Consider the following 27,047-nt stretch of genomic DNA (forward strand, 5'->3'; position numbering starts at 1 on the left):
CCGGGAAGGGTCGCTACGCCTCTGCTTTTTTTCTCGGGGGGGGGGGGGGCACTTGAAATTTTCAGGGTAGGTTTGACACAGGTTAAAGTGAGCTTATACATTTTCCATAAAAATTGTAGATCTGATTTTTTCTTCTATTTTGTCTGGTGGGTGCACTGTGCCCCTACCCCTGAAGAGATGCCTGAATGAAACTATGCATTCATTCAGCGAGACACCCGTTCTACGATGTTTTCGGTTCTTGGGGCATCACTGTAGTTTATCTCGTTATTTCATTAACCATGAAAAATCATGCAGGATAAGAAACATTTCTCGAATATTCTTATATAACTTGGAATATAGACATGATTTTTAATTACTTAAACTTTTAAAAATAGAATAGAATCTCATAGAAAAAAGAATTGCGCACCAAGCGAACGCCAAAACAAGATGTGCATAATAGTGCGCAATATTATTAGTACTTTATAAATTTACATGCGTTTTTTTTTTTTTGAGAAATCGGAAATAGCATAAATTAGTACTTCCTGTCAACGGAAATTACTCAAAATTTGACAGAAGGTAGAGGATTAGATCTTTTACTTACATGTGAAATTTCATTTATCTATCTGAAATAGTACTCAAGTTATAGGCTTTTGAAAAATTCAAAGTAGAAAAAGTACCACTTCCGGTTATCGGAAATCGCTCAAAAGTTGATACGGATCTACGATTTTGATAAAATACTTATAGATCTATATGAAATTTCATCAACCTAGCTGTAACGGTACTCAAGTTATCGTGTTTACACACAGACAGACACACAGACATACGGACAAGATTGCAAAATTATGTTTTTTACGAATCAGTGAGGTGTAAAACGTCGAGATTTGTAAAAATCTTGATTTTTTTTTTTTGCACGATTACAAGACTTTCTCTATTCTTCGTATATACGAGAAAGTAAAAATATGTCGTTAAGTCAATTCTTTATCAATACGTAATGACTTTTCAGAAATACGCCATTGTTCTGTTAAAAATTTTTTTCGAAAAGACAAATCACATGGGTCAGTCTTCGAGCGTCTGTACCAATATGAGTTTTGAATTACTGTTTTGCACACTATTAATAATTATAAGTTAATAATAATATAAATAGTCGGTGTCTAAGAATATTTTTATCTGTATTACCTCCCTTTGACAGTTACATTATAATAACAATCTATTCGCGGTTACCTCCCTTGGACCAGATTTGTTCTAAAAAGCGTAATTTTATTTGTATAAACATTTTTTAGAACCAGCAGATGGACGCTAAGATAGTAAAATGGTTTCACCATTTTCACCAAAAGAGCATAGAGGGTAGGGGAGCAGCTGTTGATGGTATTTTCAGAATACTGGTTGCTAATTAAATATCTATATATATATAGTTCTCTTCATGGAGACCATATAAAACACCACACAGCTTAGCCACCACCCTCATCCCCACCTGTCAGGTAAGCTGTGGTTCACCCCAAATGTTTACAATTGTAGAGCCGGGTTAGTGACGGCTATTGGGGGCAGATCATTTAGTATTAAACGATTTGAAACGAAGGGAAGGTAACAATTTCTGATTGATCTTTTCTTTGTCTGTAAAAGGTTGCTTTCACTGGGCCGGAGGGGGGGGGGAAGGGCGGGAGGGGGTTAGTGTTGAATACACAAATTATGAATTGCTGATAAGCAAAAAATAAAACAACTAGATGGCGGCATATACTACGGGTCAGCTCGTAAAGTTTAATTTTTGGAAGAGTTAATCACCAAAGCCAACATCACCTATGAAAACAAAGCTTCATTCTTCCTTAGATGGGTATCATACCTGAACTACCCACAAATGGTTGTTGTTGTTTTTTTTTTAATGCATAGAACTTGGGCTGGCTGAAATGTCAGTCAGCCTCACATAACAATAACACCTTTACAAGTATTGGGGTGAGGGGGGGGGGTGTTGAAGTGGGCTATGATTTTAAAATTTATTTTATTTGGTGATCCCACTTGAAAAAAAAATACTGAGTATTTTGTTTTTAGAATAAACTTCAGTGTCAAGTGGCTATCTATGCTGAGTGTAAAATGAAACTAAACAAAAATATTAGTTGAGGTTGCTTTAACTATCCTCTTTGCTGAATGAAACCAGATTACAGCACTGTGCACAATTAAAATATTAACAAACTCTTGATTGGGTGGAATCTGATTTGAATTGCTCCAATCACAACATCACAATAAAGTTTTGCCTATAGTTTGGTGTGGAAGTGAACTTGGTGGAGTTGAAGTTTGTGGAGTGGGGTTTGGTAGGAATGTGGTAATTGGTGAAGTGGAGATATAGGCCCTGATTGATGTTTGGCAGAAGTGTGACACTTGGTGGCATGTAAGTAGATATATTTTAAAGTGAAGGCATAATGTGCATAAGAAAGTACAAAGCCATTAACTAATGCACTTTGATACTTTGAATTACAAAAGCTAATGTTACTCAACACAAACTTAGTCATTAGCCTGGAAATGAGCCTAGTAGTTCCTTATAATAGGAAGGTAACTAAATTTTTGGCAGTAAGAAATTAATACAATTTGGGTCATACTGGTATTTTTAAAAAAATAATGAGACAAATAACCATATGGAAATCAACATATATCTTTTTTTTATTTGACATGATAACCAAAGTAGCACTACAATGTACAGCATTCAATAAAAATTCAAAATATTCTTTGACAACATCTGTTCAGATGTCATAACAAGCATTTGCAAATATTTTTTTTGTTTTATAGAAAAAAATGCATTTTGAGAAAAGTATACATACAGATATGGGTATACAGTAACAAACTGAAATGGATTCATATTTGTTGGACAGGGTTGGGATGAGGTGTGGGGGGGGGGGGGGGGTGCTTACAACCTTGAAAGATTATGTACAGGGGAGACAATGAGCATTAGACATCAGTAAATAGATGCCCAGACACAATGCCATCACCACAATGTGAAGCTAAGACACCAACACTGAAGAACAGGAGACATGAACAGGCAGCTCCAGAACAACCACCTAGAAACAATGGAGTTACAGAACCAAATTAACTTGTAGAGGAAGAGAAAAAAAAAACTGTATCAAGTTATCTATGTACAGACTCTCCTTCCTACTTTAGCTGCTCCACATTGAACATAGAGGCTAGAACCTGTCTAGTAGGTAAAAAAAATAGAACAATAATTTAAAAAAAAAAACAAAAACAAGAAGGACATTTTGGTAATTTTTTTCTAAGATGCCATAACAATTTTATCTGCTGAAATTTCTTTTTCTTCATTTCTGTTAGTCTATGAAAAATTAAGGCTGAAGTTTAATGTTACATTTACGCCTATTTTTTTTTTTTTTTATGTTTATGATTTATGGTCACGTCAAAATTAAATATGATTTAAAATTTTACGAATTCCCTTTAGTTTTAATTCACTCTCACCTACTATGAGCTAAAACAAATAAAATAAAATTTTTAAACAAGTTTAAAATTGCTTCTGACTTTGGTAAAATGCCTATGGTATGAGATCATTCATACAATCATACTTATTTACATACAACAGAAGTCAAAGATCAAACTTATGTAACATGTGGCCAGTGGATCTGAGGGATTAGATAAAAAAAAAAACAGCAACAAATACATTTAAAATAAAAAATAAAACAGTTAAAAAGTTTTTAAAATTGACAGATCACAGAAGAGACAATGCCAAATTGGAAATAAAACTGAATGACTATTAAATGAATGCCAGTGCACTAAATGCTATTTCAAATTGGAAAATACTATGTACATAAGACATAAAAAAAAAAATCAGCTAATAATATGAATAATTTTTCTTGAAAAAAAAAAAGATAATTGTAATGATATACAGTATCATTGCTATTTGATATAAAATTTAACGAGACTACTAATCTTTTAAAACTATTTTTAAAAAAAAGGGTTAAGGATGTATCAACATTAATCAGTTTGAGTTATGATTTAACCAATAAAATAATTTTTGGAAGTATAATTTTAGCCATTTCAAGTCAGGATTTACATTAGGTTAACTTATGTCTAAAACAGATTAGGCTGCTTTCTAGGCTTACTTATAATGAGTAGGGATTTAAACTGTACTACATAGTCTTTGCTTCACAGACAGGAATTCTATTTTTTATATAAAATTATCTTTTGCACTTAACTCTATTATGAAGACATGACAAAATGTAAAAAAAAAAACCTATTTCCAGTTGATTAGTGTAAGAATTAAATAGCACAGGTTTGATAGGTGTCTTTATGGTGCTCCTAAATGTGTAAGCAACATCACTAGACGTTTTGGTTAAATATATCAGGCATATTTCAAACTGTACTTTAAGGATTTTGTAACAAGACCATATTAACTTAAAATAATCAAGATACTTGTATGACTTCCATGGATGAAGGCCAATAAAAAAAACTCCTTGTGCTGGTGTAAATAATGATAAAGTATAAAGGTCACACACATACTACAAGTGACCCAATGAAAGTGTTCTAGAGACCCTGAGAACTAGTTGTCTGGTTTTTGGAGAGTGTCCAAAAGAAACTAGTTGTTTTAGACATGGTCAGCATGTATGATGGCCAATGGAGTCTCAGTAGCTTATGCAGTTCAGGATTTAACTAGTGATAACTTCTACTTTCCATGATCATTTGCAGGAGCGTAACTACATTATTACAAATCATGTGCCCTGACAAGAAGATTAATTAATTAACAAACTTAATACATCTAATGCAAAGTACTCTGTCATTTTAGCAGTATAACTTTATTTTGTTTTCACTAAGTGCTCTTGATCTAGTGTCTGTTCTGTATTTTTTGTCATTTAGTTTTGTATCTACATCCCTCAGTGGACAAGCACTTACATAAAAGTTATAAAACAATTTTCAAAAATTTGCCGACATTTTTAGAATTTTTGAACAGTTTATTTCCAGCATTCAATGATTAAAAATTTTGTTGAGTATCATACAGATGAAGTAGAGCTAAATGTTAGCTCAACTAATTTTTCTTCTTCATTTATTAAATTTTTACCAGAAAACACATTTTCTTCAGTTCCAAAACAAATACACACAACTTAAAAAACATTCTTAATATCTTAAACTTTCTGTAGTGAAGAGTCAAGTTTCTATATACAAATACTAAGGCTGCTTACTTTGGTTTTCACCTTGTTCCACACATGTATTGATTGAACACATAAACAATAAAATAAAGAGGGAAAAAATATCTTCAATTTAACTTAATTCAAAATTTAAAAGAAAATGTACAATATTTGCAAATATCACAAGAAGCATAGAGTCACATCACTTTCATTTCTCTACCGTACCTTACACCAAAGGTGTAATACTTTTCTTTATTATTTTTTGTTCATCAATATATTTAAACTATATTGAAAACAAGGTAGTATTCAACTGTTAAAGTTTATAAAAAAGTCAAAGCTCATATTAAAATAAACTTTCAAGAAAACATCAACAATAGTAGATAGATCAATTAATGAACAGCATCCACTATTTAAATGAGAGGTGCAATAAATGTAATGGTTTAAACATTTAATCCATTTTCAATTTATTTATCAAGAAAATATAATTAAACATGAAAAACACAATAATGAGTAATATATATTTTAGAATAAATTGTTATGGGTGCTGCACTGAGAGTAGTGAATTCAGAAACAATTCAAAGATAATTACAAGCCTCCAATTATTAAATATTTATCAAGCTATTTAATCAGCTAAAAAATATTTCTTGAAAAGACAATTTTAAAACATTTTAAAAATTAAAATATTACCCACTTTATTCTAAATTTGACAAAATTATTTCCTTTCATAAATAAAACGTCAAAGTTTAAAGTAAAATCTATCCGAAGACACAGATTTGTGCTGATTAATATTAAAAAATTTATAGATTAAGAGAAGTCTATCAAAGTGAAATACAAGATTAATATTTTACAAAATTATTAATGAGGAAAATATAAGGAAGTTTGTGCTTAATGTAAAACTGGTACATGAATCCATCTAATCACATCTAAATTGTTTAGGTAGAATGTAAGGAAATATATTACATAAGTGTATATGTATATATACATGTATATATACACACATAATACACATATTTTTATGGTAGTATATATATTCATTTATACACATACTAACACACATGAAAGACACTGTTTATTAATATAAACTCTACGTCTTACTAATACGAATCCTTTAACCAGAGAATTTTTATACAAGTAACGTCATGTTGCAAGTTTACTTACATTTTTTTTAGCACAATGATCAATTACAATTAATTGAAAGTTGCTGTTACAGAAATGTCATCACAAAATAACAATTTCTATCAAAATGTTTTATTTTCAAGCAACCCAGCCCAGATATTTATGTCTGTAATTTGCCTATTGAGGAGTCATGTTATGAATTGATGATACTAAAAACTGAGTGGCTAGCTAGTGGTTGTTTTTTAAGCTTGTTACAATGTTAATATGTACAGAGTAGCATTATAAAGACCGCTGCACATTAAATGAGAAAAATGTAGGAAGGATATTTACATTGTCTTGATAAGAGAATAATAATCAAGAGAGACTTTAAAATTGTTACAATTTTTGTTACTGGATCTTTATAAGAAAATTTGATCACCTCAAATAATACATCCACTGTTAACAAGAGTTACAAGTGATTTTTAAAATAAAAAGAATATTTTAAAAATGGTATTCTGTTTAGCATTTCTTTCTTAAAAACATTCACTGTAAAATCAAATGAAGCTAAAAAAATTTTTATAATACTGCATGTTTTAAAAGGATGATGCTAAAAAGTTGCCCAAGATAAAAGACTAAATATTTTTTGAATATAAAAAATAATTAGAACATAATTATTTTAAAACTTTTAAAACTGACCTATTTAGATAGTACTGAGAAGTAAGACAAAGAATTCATTTTTATTGTGTTTTTTAGATATTAAGAATCAAAACATTAGTAAGCCTTAATCATGACTTTGAAGAAATGACACGATATAAATTAGAACTAGTTTTTTTAAAATAAGGAAACTTAAAATGCCTAGTAAAGCGATTTATTTTTTAAAAAAAGGTTGAAACACATGTAGACTTACAAACTTATTTTATCTCAGTACTTTAATCTTTAGTTGAATAAAAACGACTGGCAAGTTATTGTTAGTAAAAAAAATGAACCATCTTGAAGATTTATATTTATATTTAAAACCAACATGAAGTATGCACCTTTTAATTTTCTTTTTAAAATTACCCTTTACAGTATTATACATATTAAAATCAATATGGTATACTTCTACAATTAAAAAAAAAAGACAAATACACATTTTTTTAAAGTTAAGATATAAATCAACATGGGTAAATTTTATGAATGAATAAGAAAGTTGCTAGAAATTCCACTGACTTATATAAAATATACTAAGTTTGAATACATTTTTCTAAAACTAGGAAATAGGGTGGATTGAAGTTTATAGTTTAGCTGCTTTCAAGTCAAAAGTAACAGCTTGCTGTATATTCTTATCACCCTCTTTTAAATAGGTAAAGCAAATATTAATTTAATTAGAAAACAACAGACTGCACAAATATATACGATGTATAAAGAGTAGCACACAAAAACTTAAGACATTCCTCTTCTCAATACCTTTAAAATTTAGATAATTTAATAATAATATATGGTATCACATTTTAAAGGGTTCATTTTTATCTCTTATGTAAAGAGTGATGCAGAATAGTATTTATACATATGATACAAATTTAATCTTGAAAAATAAAAATCACATTTTGTCGTTACAAAAAAATAGCATACACACAAGAATTTCATTGCTTTTTATGTTTCTATAAAACAAAAAGAGATTTATTTAAAATACTAAGGCTTCTGCTTGTTTCCCCTCTGTGCTGGTCTAATGATTACAATTGAAAACCTTTTAAGACCACTAGCTTTGATCAGAATGGGGCCATACTTAAAACTCAGCATTTAAGTTATGTAGTCCAAAAATTGCAATTAATTAATGTTTAAGATCAAGTAATTTGAATAGGCATAAAAAAGTTTTTTTTTTAAAATGGATGTCAATACTTTACTTGGATATGATTCCAGAACAAATAAATCTAAAAATTAAACAGGTTAAAAGAATTTGTTTCAACTTCTGTCATAATAATAAACTAAAATGCATTAAAATTTTGCAGCAAGATAGAACTTGAATTTTAAAAATATATTTAAGAATACTCAGATGTACGAGAATTTTAATTTGGTCCCCTTTTGTGAGAGTAATTAAGGTAAGATCTCTGGCTTCGATTAAACAAAAAATAGCAATGAAAAATATTTTTAATGGTGTTACAATGACAAAGGAACAATTAAGCTATTGGTTATATGAATCCTTTAAATGTTTTTTTTTTTAAACTTTATAAAATCTGTGTTCTTAAAGTATGTCATTTCCCAAAGAACTATATAGTTAAAAATAGATTTCAGTTATATAGCTTCAGAAGAGGAATATGAAAAAGTTATTTAAAATAGTTACTTTCTCCAAAAATATATTGTATTAGTATTCATTCTTATAAATGTACCACCATGAATCTTTACATTAAAAAAATAACTAGACACTTTCACAGGGTTCCTTGCTTTTATAACACTTCTGAAATTTTTTTTAGAAAGATACCTTGATAGGTTTTTGGTAAAAATTCTAAAATATTAATCTGATTTTTAAGAATTTATTTACAAGTTCATTAATTTAATTCTATACACATCTATTCATTGGAATCAATGAGCAGTTTCAGAGGGGATAACTACAACCTTGGATTTCTCAGACACTTAAAAACATTTCATCATCCACATCAAAAGTTATACATTAGCAGAGAAAAACTGGAAGTAACAAATTTACAGCTCATACATATTGTTTATACTTTTAAATCAGTAAATGAAATTTAGTTTCAATATATTCTTTTTAAAAATGAAAGGTTTATACTACAAGAATATCTTTAATTCACTGATGGTCACTGCTGCTTTTCTGAGAGGCTTCTTCAGCTTTCTGAGCTTCATCTGCCTGCAAAAGTCTTTCACGCTCTCTCTCTTGGTCTGCCTTCACCGTCCCGGGGTCTGGCGCAGACCATCTTCTCTGTCGCAGGGAGGATGTTGAGTCAGAATCCTCTTCCTCCTCCATGTCCTCTTCCTGTTCTCTGGGTTCACTTTCATTCCTGTGTGGCACTACTTTTCTCCTGGTGCCATGACTGCCGCTTTCCTTCCTCACTGGGACTATATTTGACTGAGGAGGGGGGAGTTCGGTCTGGGACAGACGGCGTTTGTTTAATGATTTCATCGAAACTGAGGAAGGTGGAAGGAAGTTCGAATCACTGCCCTCTGTTTTCACCTGAACAGGTGAGCTCACAGGTAAGCTCGGAGACGAGGAGGTGGTGGTCTGCGCTGTGGATGAAGAGGAGGCAGACAGAGCTGCTGAAGGTGAGAATGGCTCCTGCTGGCTGGGTGGATCGCCAAGGTAGCTCTGTTGGTCTTGCTGTTGCTGGCTCATCTCAACCGCCTTGAGGTTAACATCTTTGTGTGTCAGGGATATACAGACATCGCCCACGTTCAGCTTCTGGCAGTCTAGGCCGTATCTGGCCAAGGTTCTTGACACTGAGCATGACGACCAGCCCTGGCCAAACACAAAGAAGGGATGCTCCAGGGTTGCTTCCACCGTCACCTACAGAGCACAAAAATGAAACTCTTTTTACACATTTTATTTCTATTAGCAAAGCATATTTTAAAAACAAAAACAGCAAAGTGCAAAAACAGCCTGCTAAAGAAAATCATTTTCAAGATGAATTAGATAAGCATCTTCGTTCTAATCAGGTTTAATTTTTACAACTGTCTTCAAAAGAGATTAGCCAGCCAACTTCTTAATTCTTTTTTAATTTTTTAATGAGAAATCTGTCTGTTTCTTAAATACAGAACAAAACAGATGACAATTACAAGAATGACAACTGCCACTTTTTATAAAAGAGAGTGCTACAGGTAACTTTAAAGATTTGCATCATATTATTTAAAAAATAATCATATTTAAAAAATAATGATAGGTATTAAAATAGTTTTGTATAAAATGTTTTTATGACAGTTATTGTGATTTCATACCTTTTATAACATTTAATACAATCTAATATTTTTTATTTCAAAAAATGCTTTTTTTTATCTAAAATCAAAACATTCTGATATCCAAACAACTACATCTAATATAAAACAGAATGATAAAAAAAAATTGAAATCAGCAGGAAACATTCTATTGGTCTATTCTATTACTTTTATCAGCGTGCGACCACAACAGTGTAAAACATCTTGAAACGTGATGTTTTAAAATAGAAATTTACCTGGACTCTATGCTCCCCCACGGAAAAGCTGAGCATGGCAGTCCCACGGTCAGGGTGTTCCTCTATCTTCACCACTGTGCTGGAATCTACTTTGAGATCTGAAGATATCTCTGCGCTGTTCACAAAGTCCTCGGTCTGCAGGTCTTCCACCCGTTTGAGGGTCCCATCAGCCAGCTGGATTATTGAGCCCTTCATGAAATGGGTGGGGTACTGCAAGTGGGAGGGTGGGTTGTCTGAGGATGGTGAGCTCGGGGAGGAGGTCCAAGATGGGGATGGGGTGTGGTAGGATTTTTGCTTGTATCTACTCCCAGTGCTGTCGTCATTGAGATGAGGCTGGTAGGACTGTCCGACAGGGCTGTCCGAGTAATGGACACTATGGTTGTCAAGGTTGTTGTTATTATTATTGTTGTTAGAGGGATGAGACGAGGTGAGGTGGTGGCTATTTGACCTATGACCTTCACCCTGGAGCCCAGTGGTGGCCGGAGCGCTGTACGACACTGGTGCTGACACCTTGGCTCTCTTGGCCATAGGCTCATCTTTCAGGCCGTGCACTCCGCTCACTTTAGACAAATCATCCCCCATTTCAGAGTCTGATGGCCTGGTCAGAATTCTGTGCTTCAGGCTCCCTTCTTTCCCGCTCAAAGACGGCCTAAAATAACCATCTCCCCTCATGGAAGGGGAATCTCTGCCACCATATTCCTTGACAACAGAATCAAATGAAACCTTCGGCACATGACCGGAAGGCAGGTAAGGACTGGGCGGTGAAAGACTGGCCTTATCCTCATGCACGTTGGGTGCCTCACCAAAACATCTAGATTCATCATCTCTAGCCTGGTGGCTAGACCCTCCTTTCACAGCAGCTAACTTCTCCAAATGGTGAGAGGATAAGCTGGGGGTTGAAGGGTTATGAGAGCCTGTTGGAGGCCCGGGGCTTGGTGAATTACTGCCAGAATGACGGTGTGGGGGAGTGCATGTTATTGTGGGGTACTGTGTTCCAGGTGTGGATGTGGAGTGGAACGGACGTTGAGAGAGTGACGATCCAGGTGTCTGTAGTCTTGGCACCCTGCTGATAGCAATACATTAAAACATTGCAATTATAATATTATAAAAAATAAATAATTTTTAAAAAGCATTATTTGATTATGAGAAAAGCATCAATTAAAATAGAACAAAACATGAACCACACATACATTGTGCAAAAAGCAAATGTTATTTGTTGGTTTAAAATTATTCACTATCTACAACTGCAATTAAAAATTTATTTGTACTCATTTCCAGAGTTAAAAAAAGAAGCTATTATGAGCTGATTATCTTAAGAGCCACATTTAACATACATGAGTTCAACAAGTTGACGAATTTGTTTACATTTAACATGTCAAAGAAAAAAAAAACAAGAACCTATGAATCAACAAATTATTGCTAAGATGAATTGGAAAACTAGGGCTGTTTATTCTTCCTTGTTCATTTAAGTACTGAATGACATTACTTTAGACTTATTAGGTCAACATTTAAAAGAAAATATTTTTATTGGTAAAATTATGAAACAAGAACATTACTGTTTATTTATTTATTTTGCATTACACTGACTGTATCATAAATTAATCATAAAAGTGCATATGACTTTGCAGTTGCACATCTGTGACTAGTTTGACAGAATTTCTATGGCACCACAAAGTATAGATAAGGCCTGGTTGTATTTCTTGCAAAGTGTAGATAGTGTTTTATTGTTTCTTTCCACGAATGTTTAACACAGAACCAAATGCTTCCACTGTCACTAAACAGAAGTATCATTTTATTAATTTTCTTATTATGAACTAGTTGTGGGTTCTTAATTATTAAGGCCTACTTAACTATAGCACATAACCAAAGATAAATTGACCCATTGCCTCAAATATCAATGGATATGAGAATGCAAACTGACTATCCACACACTAAGGATCTACTACAAGGGACCCTATAAAATAAAGTGCAAAATTTAAAGGTAAAAGGTAAAGTTGCAGGTCAATGACTAGCACACTGCTTGACAAACCTGGTACCACTCTGCTCAATGGACTTTAGATGACTTGGACAAAAGGAGAAAAAGAAATGCATCAGCTAGTTTTATCAAACTATTCTCAACATTGCAGATACTGTTGTTTCTATAAAGACTAACTGGTAGACAGAAATACCCAAAATTTCCTTCTTCAAACCAATCAAAAATAAATGTACTGATGGCAAGGAAAATGAATTCTTACCTGTCAGATCCTTGAAAACTCCGATGTTGCACGTGGCTTCCCATACTGGCCAACATAGCAGAATAGGACTCAATATGTGGATAATGGCTTTGAGGCGATGCAGTCATAAGAGCATTATGGGAAAACACATGTCCAGAAGTTGCTTGGAAAAAGTTCGGATAGGGCTGTAGAGTGGTCAAGTGTCCAGGTGCCTGGCCATGTACACCGTAGAGGTTTGGGTATTGCTGGGGGACATAGTTTGTATTCCCTGAGAGTCTATGCTGGGCTGAAGAGCTTTCAGTGCCTGTTCTAAAAATTCCTGAGGGCACTGCCGGCTGTCCTGCGGACAACATGATTCCTTGGCTGGAACTGGCAGCAGACGTGGCTGAGGACGTGGGGCTGTGATGCTGCTGCTGCTGATGGTTGTTCTGAGTTTGACCTGACCCTGCACCGATGCGCCCACTGTGCATGCCCCTTGACAACTGGTCACTCTGTGGGTTGGATTCTTGCTGGTGAGCTTCTCCTGGGTTCAACACTTGGGTGATGTGGCTGTGGTGCGCTTCCTCGCTTTCACTGTACTCCAAACTCTCCTTCTCTACCACCTGTCCATGGTCGTAGGAATCAGAATTTCTGGAGGCAACCTTAATGTGGAAAGTGTCTGGTTTCTCATAGGAATGGCTATGGTTATTGCTGTAGCCTCTATCATCTGCACAAAGAATTGTAGCTTTATCACTAACCGCCTTAACAAGATGATTCGAGCCCTGAGGTATGAAGTCAATGTTGCTGTTTGCTATAGTACTGTGCACACTGACCAACTGGTTGATGTTGGCTAGAGTAGCAGTGCCAGACTCGCCTGAGTCTGTGTAGTTGAGAATGACGATGCCCCCTTCAGAACCCCCACTGTCAAACACTGCAGCAGGATATTTGCTATTGGAAGAGATACTGAAGCTAATACTTTTCCCATCTAAGTTATTATTATTCAGGTTATTGTCCACTAAATTAGCAGTCACAAGTGGGGGGTTGGTAATGCTGCCACCATTGGTAAGGTTACTACCGTTGTTGCCGTTGTTGAGTAAGGTGCTTAGCTTGTTGCTGCCGTTCAAACTGCTGTTGTTGACTATAATACTTGCATTGGAGCTGGAGATGAAGTTGTTGAAGCTTCCCCCTGCCTTGGTTATGGCCACCAGCTGTTGCTGTAGCTGCTGTTGCTGTAGCTGCTGCTGCTGCTGCTTGTGGATCTGCTGTTGCTGCTGCACTAGTGTGTTGAGGAGAATGTTTGTGGCACCAGGGCTGATGGTTTGACTGCTGCTGCCAGTCTTCTGCTGGAGGTGAGGGTCTGCGATAATAATGGTGTACTGGACTGGCTGGCTGCTGGCTGCTCCATTTACAGTCACCAGACGTCTGCTGGTCCCACCCCCCTCAACTGGAACTGGTTGACTGGGAGGGGACAGACTTGGGAGAACTTCAGTGCAGTACAGAGATTGGCCATCCAAACCTGCAGAAAATTAAATTCACATTATTTTTTCATTAGAATAAAAAATAAAGAACCAGGAAATTACAGGCATCTATTTAAGTGTTTTATTATTCATTTATCAACCAAAAGCCCTAATTAATCCATGTGAAAATGTTATCTAATGAAATGCTATTCAACACCTGATAGTCAATACTGCAAATAAAACAGTTAATCTAATTCTGTGGATAGACTCAGGTATAACCTACAGACTCAAACATGTGAACTGACCTCAAGATCTATGGATTAGTAATCATGTGCCCTACTTCTCAACTCCACCCTTTCACATTCTTAGTTAATCTATTTAGATATGACATTATAAGCAAGTTGCCATACTTAGTTTAAGTCAAGCTACACATATGTTCCACCCACATCATAGAGAAATCCAGATGATAGTCTTAGTTACCCTATAGATAAGCTAAGTGTATGGCATTCAGAAAGCCAGACGACAAGTTTCAGATTAACTTAAGCTTAATGCCAACACCTGCTACTAATAGTTTTAATCCAGCTAAAAAACAAGCTTTGACCTTAATAATATTAAAACGTATTAACAGCTTAATTTAAATGTTCACACATCGAAACCTCTCGAGTGGGGATTTGAAAATCAATCAACCTAACGTTTGCATGTAGGCATACACCCTTTTTAATGCAAGATAAAAATGCTTTTTTTATTTTAGCTAAACATGTTATTTCTGTGGAGAGGCAGACGATCCACTTGTATTATTTTTTTTTTCTCCATACGGCGAACGCCTACGTCATCAATGTTAAAAATCTTTGGCCCAATTACGGCGTTGCCACTAATAGCGCGTGTTTTCATTGATTGCACATCTATTTTTGACAACTTGCAAGTTAAATCGACCTTGGAAATCGTTTATATAAATGGAAAGGATCAAAGCAGAATAAAAAGAAATATTTCTACCAGTTTATAGTCGAAAGTTCGTAGACAAAAAAATGAAAACCAATGATATGAAAAAATATTTCTTTACTCATAAAACGATGATGGTCATTTACCCTGTGTTCGCACAACCTTCAATTAAAATAGTAATTCGTTGTACTGCACGTGTAATATTTACCATCAGCTAAGCAAGCCAAGCTACTAACCCATAATACTGTAACGAGATAATACTTGAAAAAAAACATAAACAAAACGTACTATAACGACGTGGGTATACGTGAGCTCTGATGGTAGACAACATGACAGCGATGCTAAGAGAGTCGGTAGCACACGCCTTAGAGCAGTCAAGTATGTAGACAAAGCCACACTTTGTTCAAGTCCTATTTGTGTTAGCCTGCTACATACACCAGTGTTCCTCACAATAATGTCGGATATTACACCAGGATCTACACGACGGCCGTTTGCTTTCTGACTCACGCATTTAACTGGCTCTTGTACGACACGAAGGAGACAGTGAACGTCTCAGAGAAAACAGCTGAGAAATGAAGGACCTTAGAATGGCATGGCCCGAGACGTAGAAGGTATCTGTGAATCGAGTTGGTTGAACAAATGTTGTCTCTGCCCTCTCCGGGGGAGCGAAAAGGGATTATAAGATGATATCAAAGGATTCCGTGCCTGCTGATAGATAAACAAACAATAGCCGCGACCAGCGGCTTGTGACGTTTTGATAAGATCGTGGAATGGGACGAAAATAGAAAACCCTTTTCGATCAACCACCTAATGTAAATTGAAGTCTTAATTTAAAACTGTGATGTCACCGGCCCTAATCGTCCAGACAATCCAGCCCACCTACCCCCCCCCCCTTCCCCAAGGCGTAATCGGTTTTATTTAAATACGAGCTCACGTGGCTGACATTGAATGTGAGTGAATACAGTCCAAATATCGCAGGTTTGTACTGAATAATACAAGCTCATATTGATTAGTCAGTCTCCATTTGAACGCAGCGCTGAGTACACTGTACCGGAGTAGAGCCAGATCGTGATGCCACGGTATTCACCCACCAGAAGAGGACAGTGGCGCGCAAAGAAACTGAACGCCGCCTATGTATCAGGTCGAAAAACGTAAATTAAACGTGGGTAATAAGCCGGAGGTTGTAATTGTTACATTAAAGTGTTGAAACATACACGCTGTGCTGGGGACTTCGCCTCGGGGTTACGTGTTAGTGGAACATCAGGATGTTTTACACACCAGTCAAGAATGTGTGACAACTTGGTTGATGTGGAGAAACACGTCAACAACAGCGGACTCTGGACGTGGGCGAGAAATGCATATAATTAAGACGGTTACCGAGAATAGATCAGACATAGATACAAGTTTTAGGGTGCTAATGGATACACTAACAGGCATGGAGAACTCATTCAATAATCCAGTTTAATCCATTTAAAAAACCCATGAACATTACATTAATTTAAATTATCTCATTTCACATCTGATATAGTTGATGCGAAATTTAAACTACACATTTTATGTGACTGACGTCCCACGTTTTTACTTTACTATCAAACGTATGAGTTTTAAAACTTTCTACACATCTTTAAAAAAAAAAAGAAACAAACAATATTTTATACTTTACTTTTCAACTATTTAACTGAAGTCTTACTAAGAGCCAGCCTTTGAACAATTTTTCTATACAACCCATACTTTATATTCCTTAAAAAAAGAAAACCCATATTCTCTAGAAAAAAAAACACCATCTGAAAGTCAGGGAAGACTAAGTGTAAGAAATGTCACTTTAACCGCTGACATAGACTACGTGAAATCTTCACCAGCCCAAGACTTAACTATTGACCAGGGCAGTGGACTGGCCAGGCGGTGTTGACAGGAACTCACCATCAAGCTGTTTGTTTTACTGCCATCCTGACATACACATGTTTATTTTCATATTTCAACCATGTGTAAGTCAATCGACAGCACGGAAGTAAACAAAAGTGACTGCACTAAGTGTAAGTGCGGTGAACAAAAAAAAAACCTTCACAAAACTTTTGCGCTGGCTTCAGGCCATAGACCACAAAACCACACTGTTAAAATAGTTTGTAAACTGTATTTTAACGGGATAACATCATAAATCAATGTGTTTTGAGGATAGAATAGGGGAAAGTTATATACAAATAGTGACTACTTATTCTTTAAAAAAACTAGATCTAATTGCTTAAGTTTTACAAGGGTTAAAGAGTTCAAATCTTGACACAAATGACAGGCCTTTCTAATCGGTACTTTTATGATCACCGGAGGGATAAATAATAGTAGTTTTTTTATTTTTTATTCTCTAACCTAACTCTAGACATACATTTAACCATAACAACAATGATATCTCTTCATGTAACCCTAAACCCAAAGGAGAAAAAAATAATTTCCATAAAAGTTTCCTAGTATCTTTCTCGTCAATTAAATACCCGCTGGTGTAAATGACCTAGCTCCTTAATAAAAGACAGAAGGAAAAGCTTTCCGCAATTTTACGTAATTTGTAACAAAGGAGATATGCTGGGTTCAAGTACAGGCTATAACTAATAAGCCGCGTGCACGTGTGTTGAGATAGAACACACGCCTTTGTGGTAACAAAAAAAAAAATATGTCAATATTTACACGCCTATTAATAAAACTCAACTACAAAGGAAATATCCATTTACAAGCCATCACATAAACATTAAACTGTTAGCAATATTTATGGTCAGCAATTATAAATTGAAATAAAAGCTAACTCCCGGTTTGGTTGGTGACACTAAAATTTAAACGAAAAACCATACACGTAATGTTTGTATTTAACACAACACACTATTGAAAATAGACTATTCGCTTAATGCTTGGTATTTTAACACGACACACTATTGAAAAATCATAAGGAATAAATAAATAAGAAAATACATGATAGTATGAATGTCTTCCTGATGCTAAACTTCATACAGCGTGAGTTGTAAAAAAAAAAAAAAAAAAACAGCGAGGAAACTCCCCTACCTGTATCCCGGCAAACGGTGAGAACGGTGTGAAATAGCACTAGTCAATAACACACGAGACTGCCGGTACTGTGACCACGTCATAACTCGCAGAGAGCGTACAGCACGAACCGGCCCGTAACATGACGAATCACCAGCTAACCTATGCACTGGCGGCTTTCAAATAACTACTCACTCGGCTAAACAACCCTCGCGAACTATCATCTACTAACATGACGCCGTGGCCTGGGTGGGGTGGTGCCGGCATGCGTGAGTGGGGCTAGTTGTAAGTGCATCGCATTCTGTGAATCAGCAGTTATGGAGTGCATTTCGTATCAAGTAAATCTGACGGCCATGCGGAGAGAGAAAAAAAATGCCCTCTATTTATAGTCAATACAGCACTGGCCTTATCGCAAAGAAGGCGTATTTAAAAGCAAGTTAAAATAAACATTTTTGTGGAATAATATATGCACACACCAGCCCAGATATATGCATGTCAGTATTTAATATTTTTCTCTCTAAATTTTGTTTAGATAACTCCGAAATTGGCATGCTTAATAAATACTGCTACAAGTTTTTTTTTATAAACAAATAGTTTTGCCTCTTTTTTTTCAAAAACATAAAATGCACACAAATTATGAATGTTATGTTTATATATACATATATATAGATAAGTGTATATACATACATATAATTAAGTGTGTGTATATACATACATATAATTAAGTGTGTGTATATACATACATATAATTAAGTGTGTGTATATACATACATATAATTAAGTGTATATATATATATATATATATATATATATATATATATATATATATATATATATATATATATATATAAAAGCATACACAGATGTACACACACATACACATTCACACACTCATGCGTATACCAAGGCCTACAGACCGATGGGTGTACACATATATAATTGAATTAAAAAAGAGTGTCCCCAGTAGCATGTTATGAAAGGCCGCAACTAGCAGTTGACCCATGAGATATCGTGCGATGTGTTTGAGCAGTTTCCTTGACTACACGGCGTGTGCCAAGAGAACATCTGGTTGTACGGACTATTTAAGTAGCTGACGGAGAGAAGACGGATTCAATAAGTCGTGGGTGGAGAGAACCTCCATTGTTTGAAGCACACATGCTACTTGCTGCTGGGGGAGATCATGCTTTTAAAAGAGCTTACACCATTTTTTTTTAAGTTACAAAACTGACTAGTTTAGATGTAACGCAAGTCCCGATATAGCATCAATACTTTCTCAACTGTGTTCAGCGGAGCTTACCATATTATTTTTTTTTTACTAGTTTAGTACAGTATTCAATACACATAATCATATACAGATGTGTATTTATACTTTTCATGAAACTTTAAGTTTTTAACTTCAGCGGAATGCACTAATAGTCAAAAACTTCTTACATACACCATTGACATACTACAACAGACAAACTTGCTTCATCTACCAAGTTTCTTACATACACCATTCACATACAACAGACGAACTTGCTTCATCTACCAAGTTTCTTACATACACCATTCACATACTACAACAGACAAGCTTGCTTCATCTACCAAGTTTCTTACATACACCAATGACATACTACAACAGACAAGCTTGCTTCATCTACCAAGTTTCTTACATACACCATTCACATACAACAGACAAGCTTGCTTCATCTACCAAGTTTCTTACATACAGCATTCACATACTACAACAGGCGAACTTGCTTCATCTACCAAGTTTCTTACATACACCAATCACATACAACAGACAAGCTTGCTTCATCTACCAAGTTTCTTACATACACCATTGACATACTACAACAGACAAGTTTGCTTCATCTACCAAGTATCTTACATACACCATTCACATACAACAGACAAGCTTGCTTCATCTACCAAGTTTCTTACATACACCAATCACATACTACAACAGGCGAACTTGCTTCATCTACCAAGTTTCTTACATACACCAATCACATACAACAGACAAGCTTGCTTCATCTACCAAGTTTCTTACATACACCATTGACATACTACAACAGACAAGTTTGCTTCATCTACCAAGTATCTTACATACACCATTCACATACAACAGACAAGCTTGCTTCATCTACCAAGTTTCTTACATACACCATTGACATACTACAACAGACAAGCTTGCTTCATCTACCAAGTTTCTTACATACACCATTGACATACTACAACAGACAAGCTTGCTTCATCTACCAAGTTTCTTACATACACCATTCACATACAACAGACGAACTTGCTTCATCTACCAAGTTTCTTACATACACCATTCACATACTACAACAGACAAGCTTGCTTCATCTACCAAGTTTATTACATACACCATTCACATTCAACAGACAAGCTTGCTTCATCTACCAAGTTTCTTACATACACCATTCACATACAACAGACAAGCTTGCTTCATCTACCAAGTTTCTTACATACACCATTCACATTCAACAGACAAGCTTGCTTCATCTACCAAGTTTCTTACATACACCATTCACATACAACAGACAAGCTTGCTTCATCTACCAAGTTTCTTACATACACCATTGACATACTACAACAGACAAGCTTGCTTCATCTACCAAGTTTCTTACATACACCATTGACATACTACAACAGATAAGCTTGCTTCATCTACCAACTTTCTGTCTATGGAATCTCAGTTCGCCCCACACAAAGATAGGAGGAATGTCGAAGCCTTTCTTTCCGCACCTGTAGGGGCTACACCAGAGATTGAAGACTTATTTGTGTGCTTGTTAATTTATAATTACTTCGGCGTGGTTGTGGTTGCGTGCTTTACAAACAAAAAGAAAAGTATAAAGAGAGGATTATTTGTGTTTGTTTATCAAAAATATTGCAGCACAAACTAGCGTTGAAGATACTAAAATAAATTTTAAAATCCTTGTAAACATGGGGTACCCAAAACTTCCATGTAAATGCATGGACAACGCACAAAAAGTGTGCAGTATATATTAGTGTGCTAAGGAAGAAACGAGTAGCTTCATGTGTATTTGAATAACGTAAACACCAATTTAATGAAATTTTACGCCCCCCCCCTTATTTATTTATACTGCTACACCTGCTTGGCATGATTGCATTGAGCACCAGAATACCGCATAGAAGGAATCGAGAATACATACTTTCACTTGATGAATGGAATGCACACAAGAACAAGCCGGTGTTGGGTGAGAAAGGAGGCCTTCAGAACTTTACGTCTCACGATATTTGTGACGTACTGTCTAGACATGGCGGATTTTTATTCAGTTTCTTTATATAGGATTCGAGCAGTCATTACGCATTTACACCTGATGTGTCAGAAAACGCAGAAAGAATTTGGCAAACGTAATGGGTCTTTTTTTAAGAATGAATAATTGCTACAGACATTTCGGAGGAGGGGGGGAGGAGGGGGGGGAGGGGGGGGGGGGGAAAGGAACAACCTCAAGGTCTCCACTTGGCTAGCGATGTGCATGTAAAATAATCGTTAAAATATTTCTCAACGTGGGATGATTACCAAACTAAAAATAACTGGGTAGATAATCACTGGCTTTCATAGACATAGACACAACATTTTTTTTTTAAATACAAAGTCTAAAATAGAAAAACACAGTTTACTTTGTATTATGGGAAGAACTATTTTAAGGTCTTGGTGGTTGATAATGTGCGTACAGAGTGGTAACGTTAGCGCCTATTTAAGTTCACTAAAACAACATACAAACGAACACCCCAAGACTGGGGTCAACAACCGACGGGTCGGGAGCCACACGTGACTCTTTGAAAGAATACTTGCGTCTCTTTGTGTTTGTTCTAAAAACTTGATCAGAAAAAAAAGGGAAAAAACGTATAAAAATAACTTTTAAAGATATAATTGCAGTCTGTGTAGGGCAACATACTTTAAATGTAACTTTCAGTGCGGCCAACTAAATGTTAGTTTAATACAAGACATTTATCAAAGGATTTTTTTAAACCTTAATATTCAAAAGTTACAGAAAGCTGCATTAGGACATTGGGTATTTTAGGGAGTTTACTATCCTATCCCACGTAAAATTAGGACTGTTTTTCAAAACAAGTGACGTATTTTTCTCTAAAGAAGTAGGTCAAGTGACATGGTTGAAACATACTGACTTAAGATATTTGATAACTCAGTGTTTGAGAACCGTTTACTTAAAGCTAGACTAGTAGTTTTTTTTTTTAAAATGCTTAACTCTCCGTGTGATCAAATATTTACTTTAGAAAACGTTCAAGCCTATAATATGTTTTCTAACAAACGGCCGCAGATAAATAAGAATGTGACTTGGCTGGTTTTGAACCAACGCACTTTAATCAGTGAGAGAGAATAGCGTACCTCACGATGTGATACAACAACATGATGCAGCAGAATGTCCAAGTACTAACCTCAACCTACGACTACCATAGCACATGTCAAATAACGTAGCGCACCCCCCAGTACCAACATTAACCTACGACTACCATAGCACATGTCAAATAACGTAGCACACCCCCCAGTATTAATCTCAACCTACGACTACCATAGCACATGTCAAATAACGTAGCACAATCCCCAGTACTAACCTCAACCTACGACTACCATAGCACGTCAAATAACGTAGCACACCCCCCAGTACTAACCTCAACCTACGACTACCATAGCACATGTCAAATAACGTAGCACACTCCCCAGTACTAACCTCAACCTACGACTACCATAGCACACATGTCAAATAACGTGGCACACTACCCAGTACTAACCTCAACCTACGACTACCATAGCACATGTCAAATAACGTAGCACACCCCCAGTACTAACCTCAACCTACGACTACTATAGCACATGTCAAATAACGTAGCACACCCCCCAGTACTAACATCAACCTACGAATACCATAGCACATGTCAAATAACGTAGCACACCCCCCAGTACTAACCTCAACCTACGACTACCACAGCACATGTCAAATAAAGTAGCACCCCCCCCCCCCAGTACTAACCTCAACCTACGACTGTCACAGCAATTACACACTGTACCATATGGCCCCGTCTCGTACACGCATACATCACTAATTCAACATGCAGCATAAAGTATAGAGGCATCCGGTTGTTGTTTTTTATGGTACTTTCTTGTTATGTCCGAGACAAAGAAACTAATCATGCCCTTACCTTATACTTAACTTCGAATCTTAAAGTTTCTCAAATGCATCAAATTTGAATTGCATTTAGATTGCTGTTTAGTATTTTTTTTTTACATGACCAATTCTGCGAATGTGCTGAGTGTACAACTTAGCGCCAATTAAATAGAGGCGGGAATGTCAAGAATGTGTCAAAGATCTAAGGACATTGAAAAACACAGACCCTTGACGCAGACAGCCACGTTAGGTAAAAAAAAAAATGTTTTTACGATCAGCGGAAAGAATGTGCCAAAGTACGCCGCGTTACTTTCTAAAGAACCATTCAACTTGCATCTCCCGACAACTATCTACATGGGAAATGCACACCCGCCAAACAAAACACAGAATTGGGGGAGTGTGTATCCGTTTATATATGTATATATATATGTATATATATGTATATATATATATATATATATATATATATATATATATATATATATATATATATATATATATATATATATATATGTATATATATATATATATATATATATATATATATATATATATATATGTATATATATATATATATATATATATATATATATATATATATATATATATATATATATATATATATATATATATATATGTATATATGTATATATATGTATATATATATATATATGTATATATATATATATATGTATATATATATATATATATATATATATATATATATATATATGTATATATATATATATATATATATATATATATATATATATATAGGTTGTTGACGTTATTTACTTGTAATAGTACGTACTACGAAAAAGCAAGATATCTAACTAAAAAATGAAAAAAAAAAATACTACAAGACTGATAAGCCAGGGATTTGTTTACATGACGGGAGTATTGCTGTGTCACCTACTGGTACCAAAAAAAAAAGAAAGATACAAGCTATCACACTATTTCCTACGTGCACTCGTATAACAAAGCTCGCACTGCTTTTGTAAACACCAAAAGATAAAAAGACCAGTCACACATATCAGCTCTTTCGGCCGTGATCCACACGCACCAATTCCCCCCCCCCCCCCTCCCCTGTCCACTGGGCCATACTCCGTCTAGTTGCAAGCACTATACAGAGTTACGCTGAGAACGGCTCGGCTAGAGACGGTGTGACAGACAGAATCGGGGTAAACGACAGAAGGCCGTTACCTAATGTGCTAGCCCTATGACTCATGGCGGAGAAATGCCCACACATTTGTGATCTGATACTACTCAAAATGAACATCCTCACTAATTACTGTCACTCGCTACATAGCTAAACAATATATATATATATATATATATATATATATATATATATATATATATATATATATATATATATAAACACAGCAAAAATTAAATACTACTGTATAGTTACCGGAGGGCAAAGATAAAGCGTGTTAAGTACCGTTGATCTGTCCGCATAAACTATAAAGAATGCTGACATACACATAACACACAGATATAAAAGTAGTCAATTAGTAATCGGGGGAAAGGCCTCTGGCTATTATTAGATCCTACGTAATGATCCTACTGGTGTGCTGTGTGGCCGCGTGGTGTAGATTTGAAAGAAATTAAACATGTGGGTTCAGCACCTGCTGTTAGCTGTTGTTATTTTTAACACGTTTTTATTAACTCAGCTTCGCGTGTGTTTGTTGTTAAAATTGACATCGAAAATTAGCCCACTTCTGATTGCTCTATAGATCTGAAATTTGGCATGCAGGTTACTTTCGCCTAACAATTTCAGATGCAATCATAAAAACTAGCAATTAGAGACCGTAATTAGCTTAATTTAATTACGCCCCAAGGACCATAAAATTGAGGACATGATTTCTAAAGATACCGACAAGACTGGAGGCTTATTGACACAGTTACTTCGGCCCCAATCGATGTGAGCGCGCTGGCCGTGATCGTATAGTGGTTAGTACTTCTCGTTGTGGCCGCGACAACCCAGGTTCGAATCCTGGTCGCTCAAGATTTTTTTAGTCCGTGTATTTATAAACACTTAGTCAATTCATACTTAATCAAGTCATTAGATAAAGTAGAAAATAAACTATATAAAAAACTTTTTTAAAAACCACTTTTTTCATGTGTAGCAACGGACTAAAAAGGAGAAAATAAAATACTTAAAAAAAACTTTTTAAAAAACCACGTTTTTCTTGTGGACTAAAAAGTAGAAAATAACTATTTACATAATTTGATGACAAAAAACGTGGGTCGGGCAGATGGGTCGGGAAATTTGATGGTGAACGTACCCACGTTTTTTGTCATCAAATTATGTAAATAGTTATTTTCTACTTTTTAGTCCACAAGAAAAACGTGGTTTTTTAAAAAGTTTTTTTTAAGTATTTTATTTAAAAATCATTTATGAATGAGAGAAAGAAGAAACAAGTGAAGGGGGTCGTGGAGTGGGGGAGGGTGGACCTAGCCCCCACCCTTCCCTTTTCTTTAACCGATACAAGCGTAACGTTTATCAATAACCACGTGATCAGGTATGTCCTCGTTTCACGTTAGTCTAGACGTTTGGACGTATTGATTAAAAAAAAAAAATAAACCCATTGCATCTGTTGAATAAAACATAGCCGCCTGCCAGCACATCCAACTGTGACTTGCTAACGTAGGTCTGAGGCTAGTCAAAAAAGTTTATTCACATTCAGAATGAAAAGGATTTGTTCTTCTAGTAAAACAGCGCTTTCATTCGTATATGTACGATGATTATGTGTGTGTGTGTGTATGTATATATATATATATATATATATATATATATATATATATATATATATATATATATATATATATTATAGTCACTAGATAATTTTGAGGGCATCAACATAAATCACTCAAGACTTAATGAGCCAACAATGATGACCAGACCAAACTCAATGAAAAAAAAATCCAAAAGATTCAAAGACACCAAATCCCAGGGTGCGTGTGTAGAACCGAGAACAAGAAGTGGTTAGACAGGATAGGAGAGACACCGAAGAGGTCAGAAACCCATACATTTTATGGGAAGAGACATACGGATCATCTTTCATTAGTCGCGGCAGGGAGGATTGCTACGCTCGGGTCGATCTATTCAGTCAACTGCTGTATTGGATTGCATACATGCGTATCACTGGATGGCATGGACGCAGGTATGACTTGTATCAATCCCTGGATGCCATTGACGCATATATGACTTGTATCAATCCAATCAGAAGAAAGCCCAGCAGTTTTAACGTGGGTCGGTTAGATTCTGTCCCATTTATCACCAAGATATGTGTTTAAAATTGTAAGATGGTTTAATTACACACGTTACTTTAAAAAAAAAATATCTGCAGGATTATGGCTCCTCCAAACCCCATGGATCAAATTAGAAAATAAATAAAGGTATAATTAAATCAATGCACACATATGTTAGTATTTCTTTCAGATACTTTTTTTTCCAGGTAGTGGTCCATTCAGTGGCGTAGGCAGTGGGGTGGGTTAGGGGGGGGCATAGCCCCCCCCCCATAGACCCCTCGGTATATAGAAAAAGTATGAGGGGGGGGGGGGGTGCAAATCGAAAGTTTGTGGGGGGGGGGGGGGGGGTGCAAATCGAAAGTTTGTCCCCAGGTAAAAATTGGAACCCCCCCCCCCCCCCCCTTGAGACGATCCTGGCTACGCCACTGGGTCCATTTGAAACTTTCGGCGCAGGGACGACGACGACTACGCTGATTAAAGTTTACAATTACTCTAAAAATATTTTTTTCTCTATTTTGTCCGGAGTGGGGTAGGAGTAGAAGTGCCCCTCCCCCGACTCTGTACTATATCCGTTAACTGTGTAAAACAATCACACAGTTGGTGTTAATAATTCTGCAAACAAAAATTAATTCACCATGCACTTATTAATAGGCTGTTAGCTGATAATTATTACTAACAGAGG

At 35.5% G+C, this 27,047-nt stretch overlaps 1 protein-coding gene across 2 annotated transcripts in view; it reads right to left on the bottom strand.

Moving 5' to 3' along the window:
* Nucleotides 1-2,606: 2,606 nt before the first annotated feature.
* Nucleotides 2,607-27,047, bottom strand: part of LOC131946513 (hybrid signal transduction histidine kinase A) — a 51,314-nt gene continuing 26,873 nt past the window's right edge. The window contains exons 3-5 of one of the 2 annotated variants that reach the window (XM_059307345.1): nt 12,577-14,050; nt 10,343-11,405; nt 2,607-9,681 (exon numbers count right to left, since the gene is read on the bottom strand). In XM_059307345.1, the coding sequence (XP_059163328.1) occupies nt 8,968-9,681; nt 10,343-11,405; nt 12,577-14,050 (3,251 nt within the window). In that variant the 3' untranslated portion in view covers nt 2,607-8,967. Of the gene's footprint in view, nt 9,682-10,342; nt 11,409-12,576; nt 14,051-27,047 lie in introns of both variants that reach the window. The other variant, XM_059307337.1, reaches the window with a different exon arrangement.

Source organism: Physella acuta, unplaced genomic scaffold (assembly GCF_028476545.2).
Source record: "Physella acuta isolate Inbredline_101_S28 unplaced genomic scaffold, ASM2847654v3 ptg000052l, whole genome shotgun sequence".
Lineage (NCBI taxonomy): Eukaryota > Metazoa > Mollusca > Gastropoda > Physidae > Physella > Physella acuta.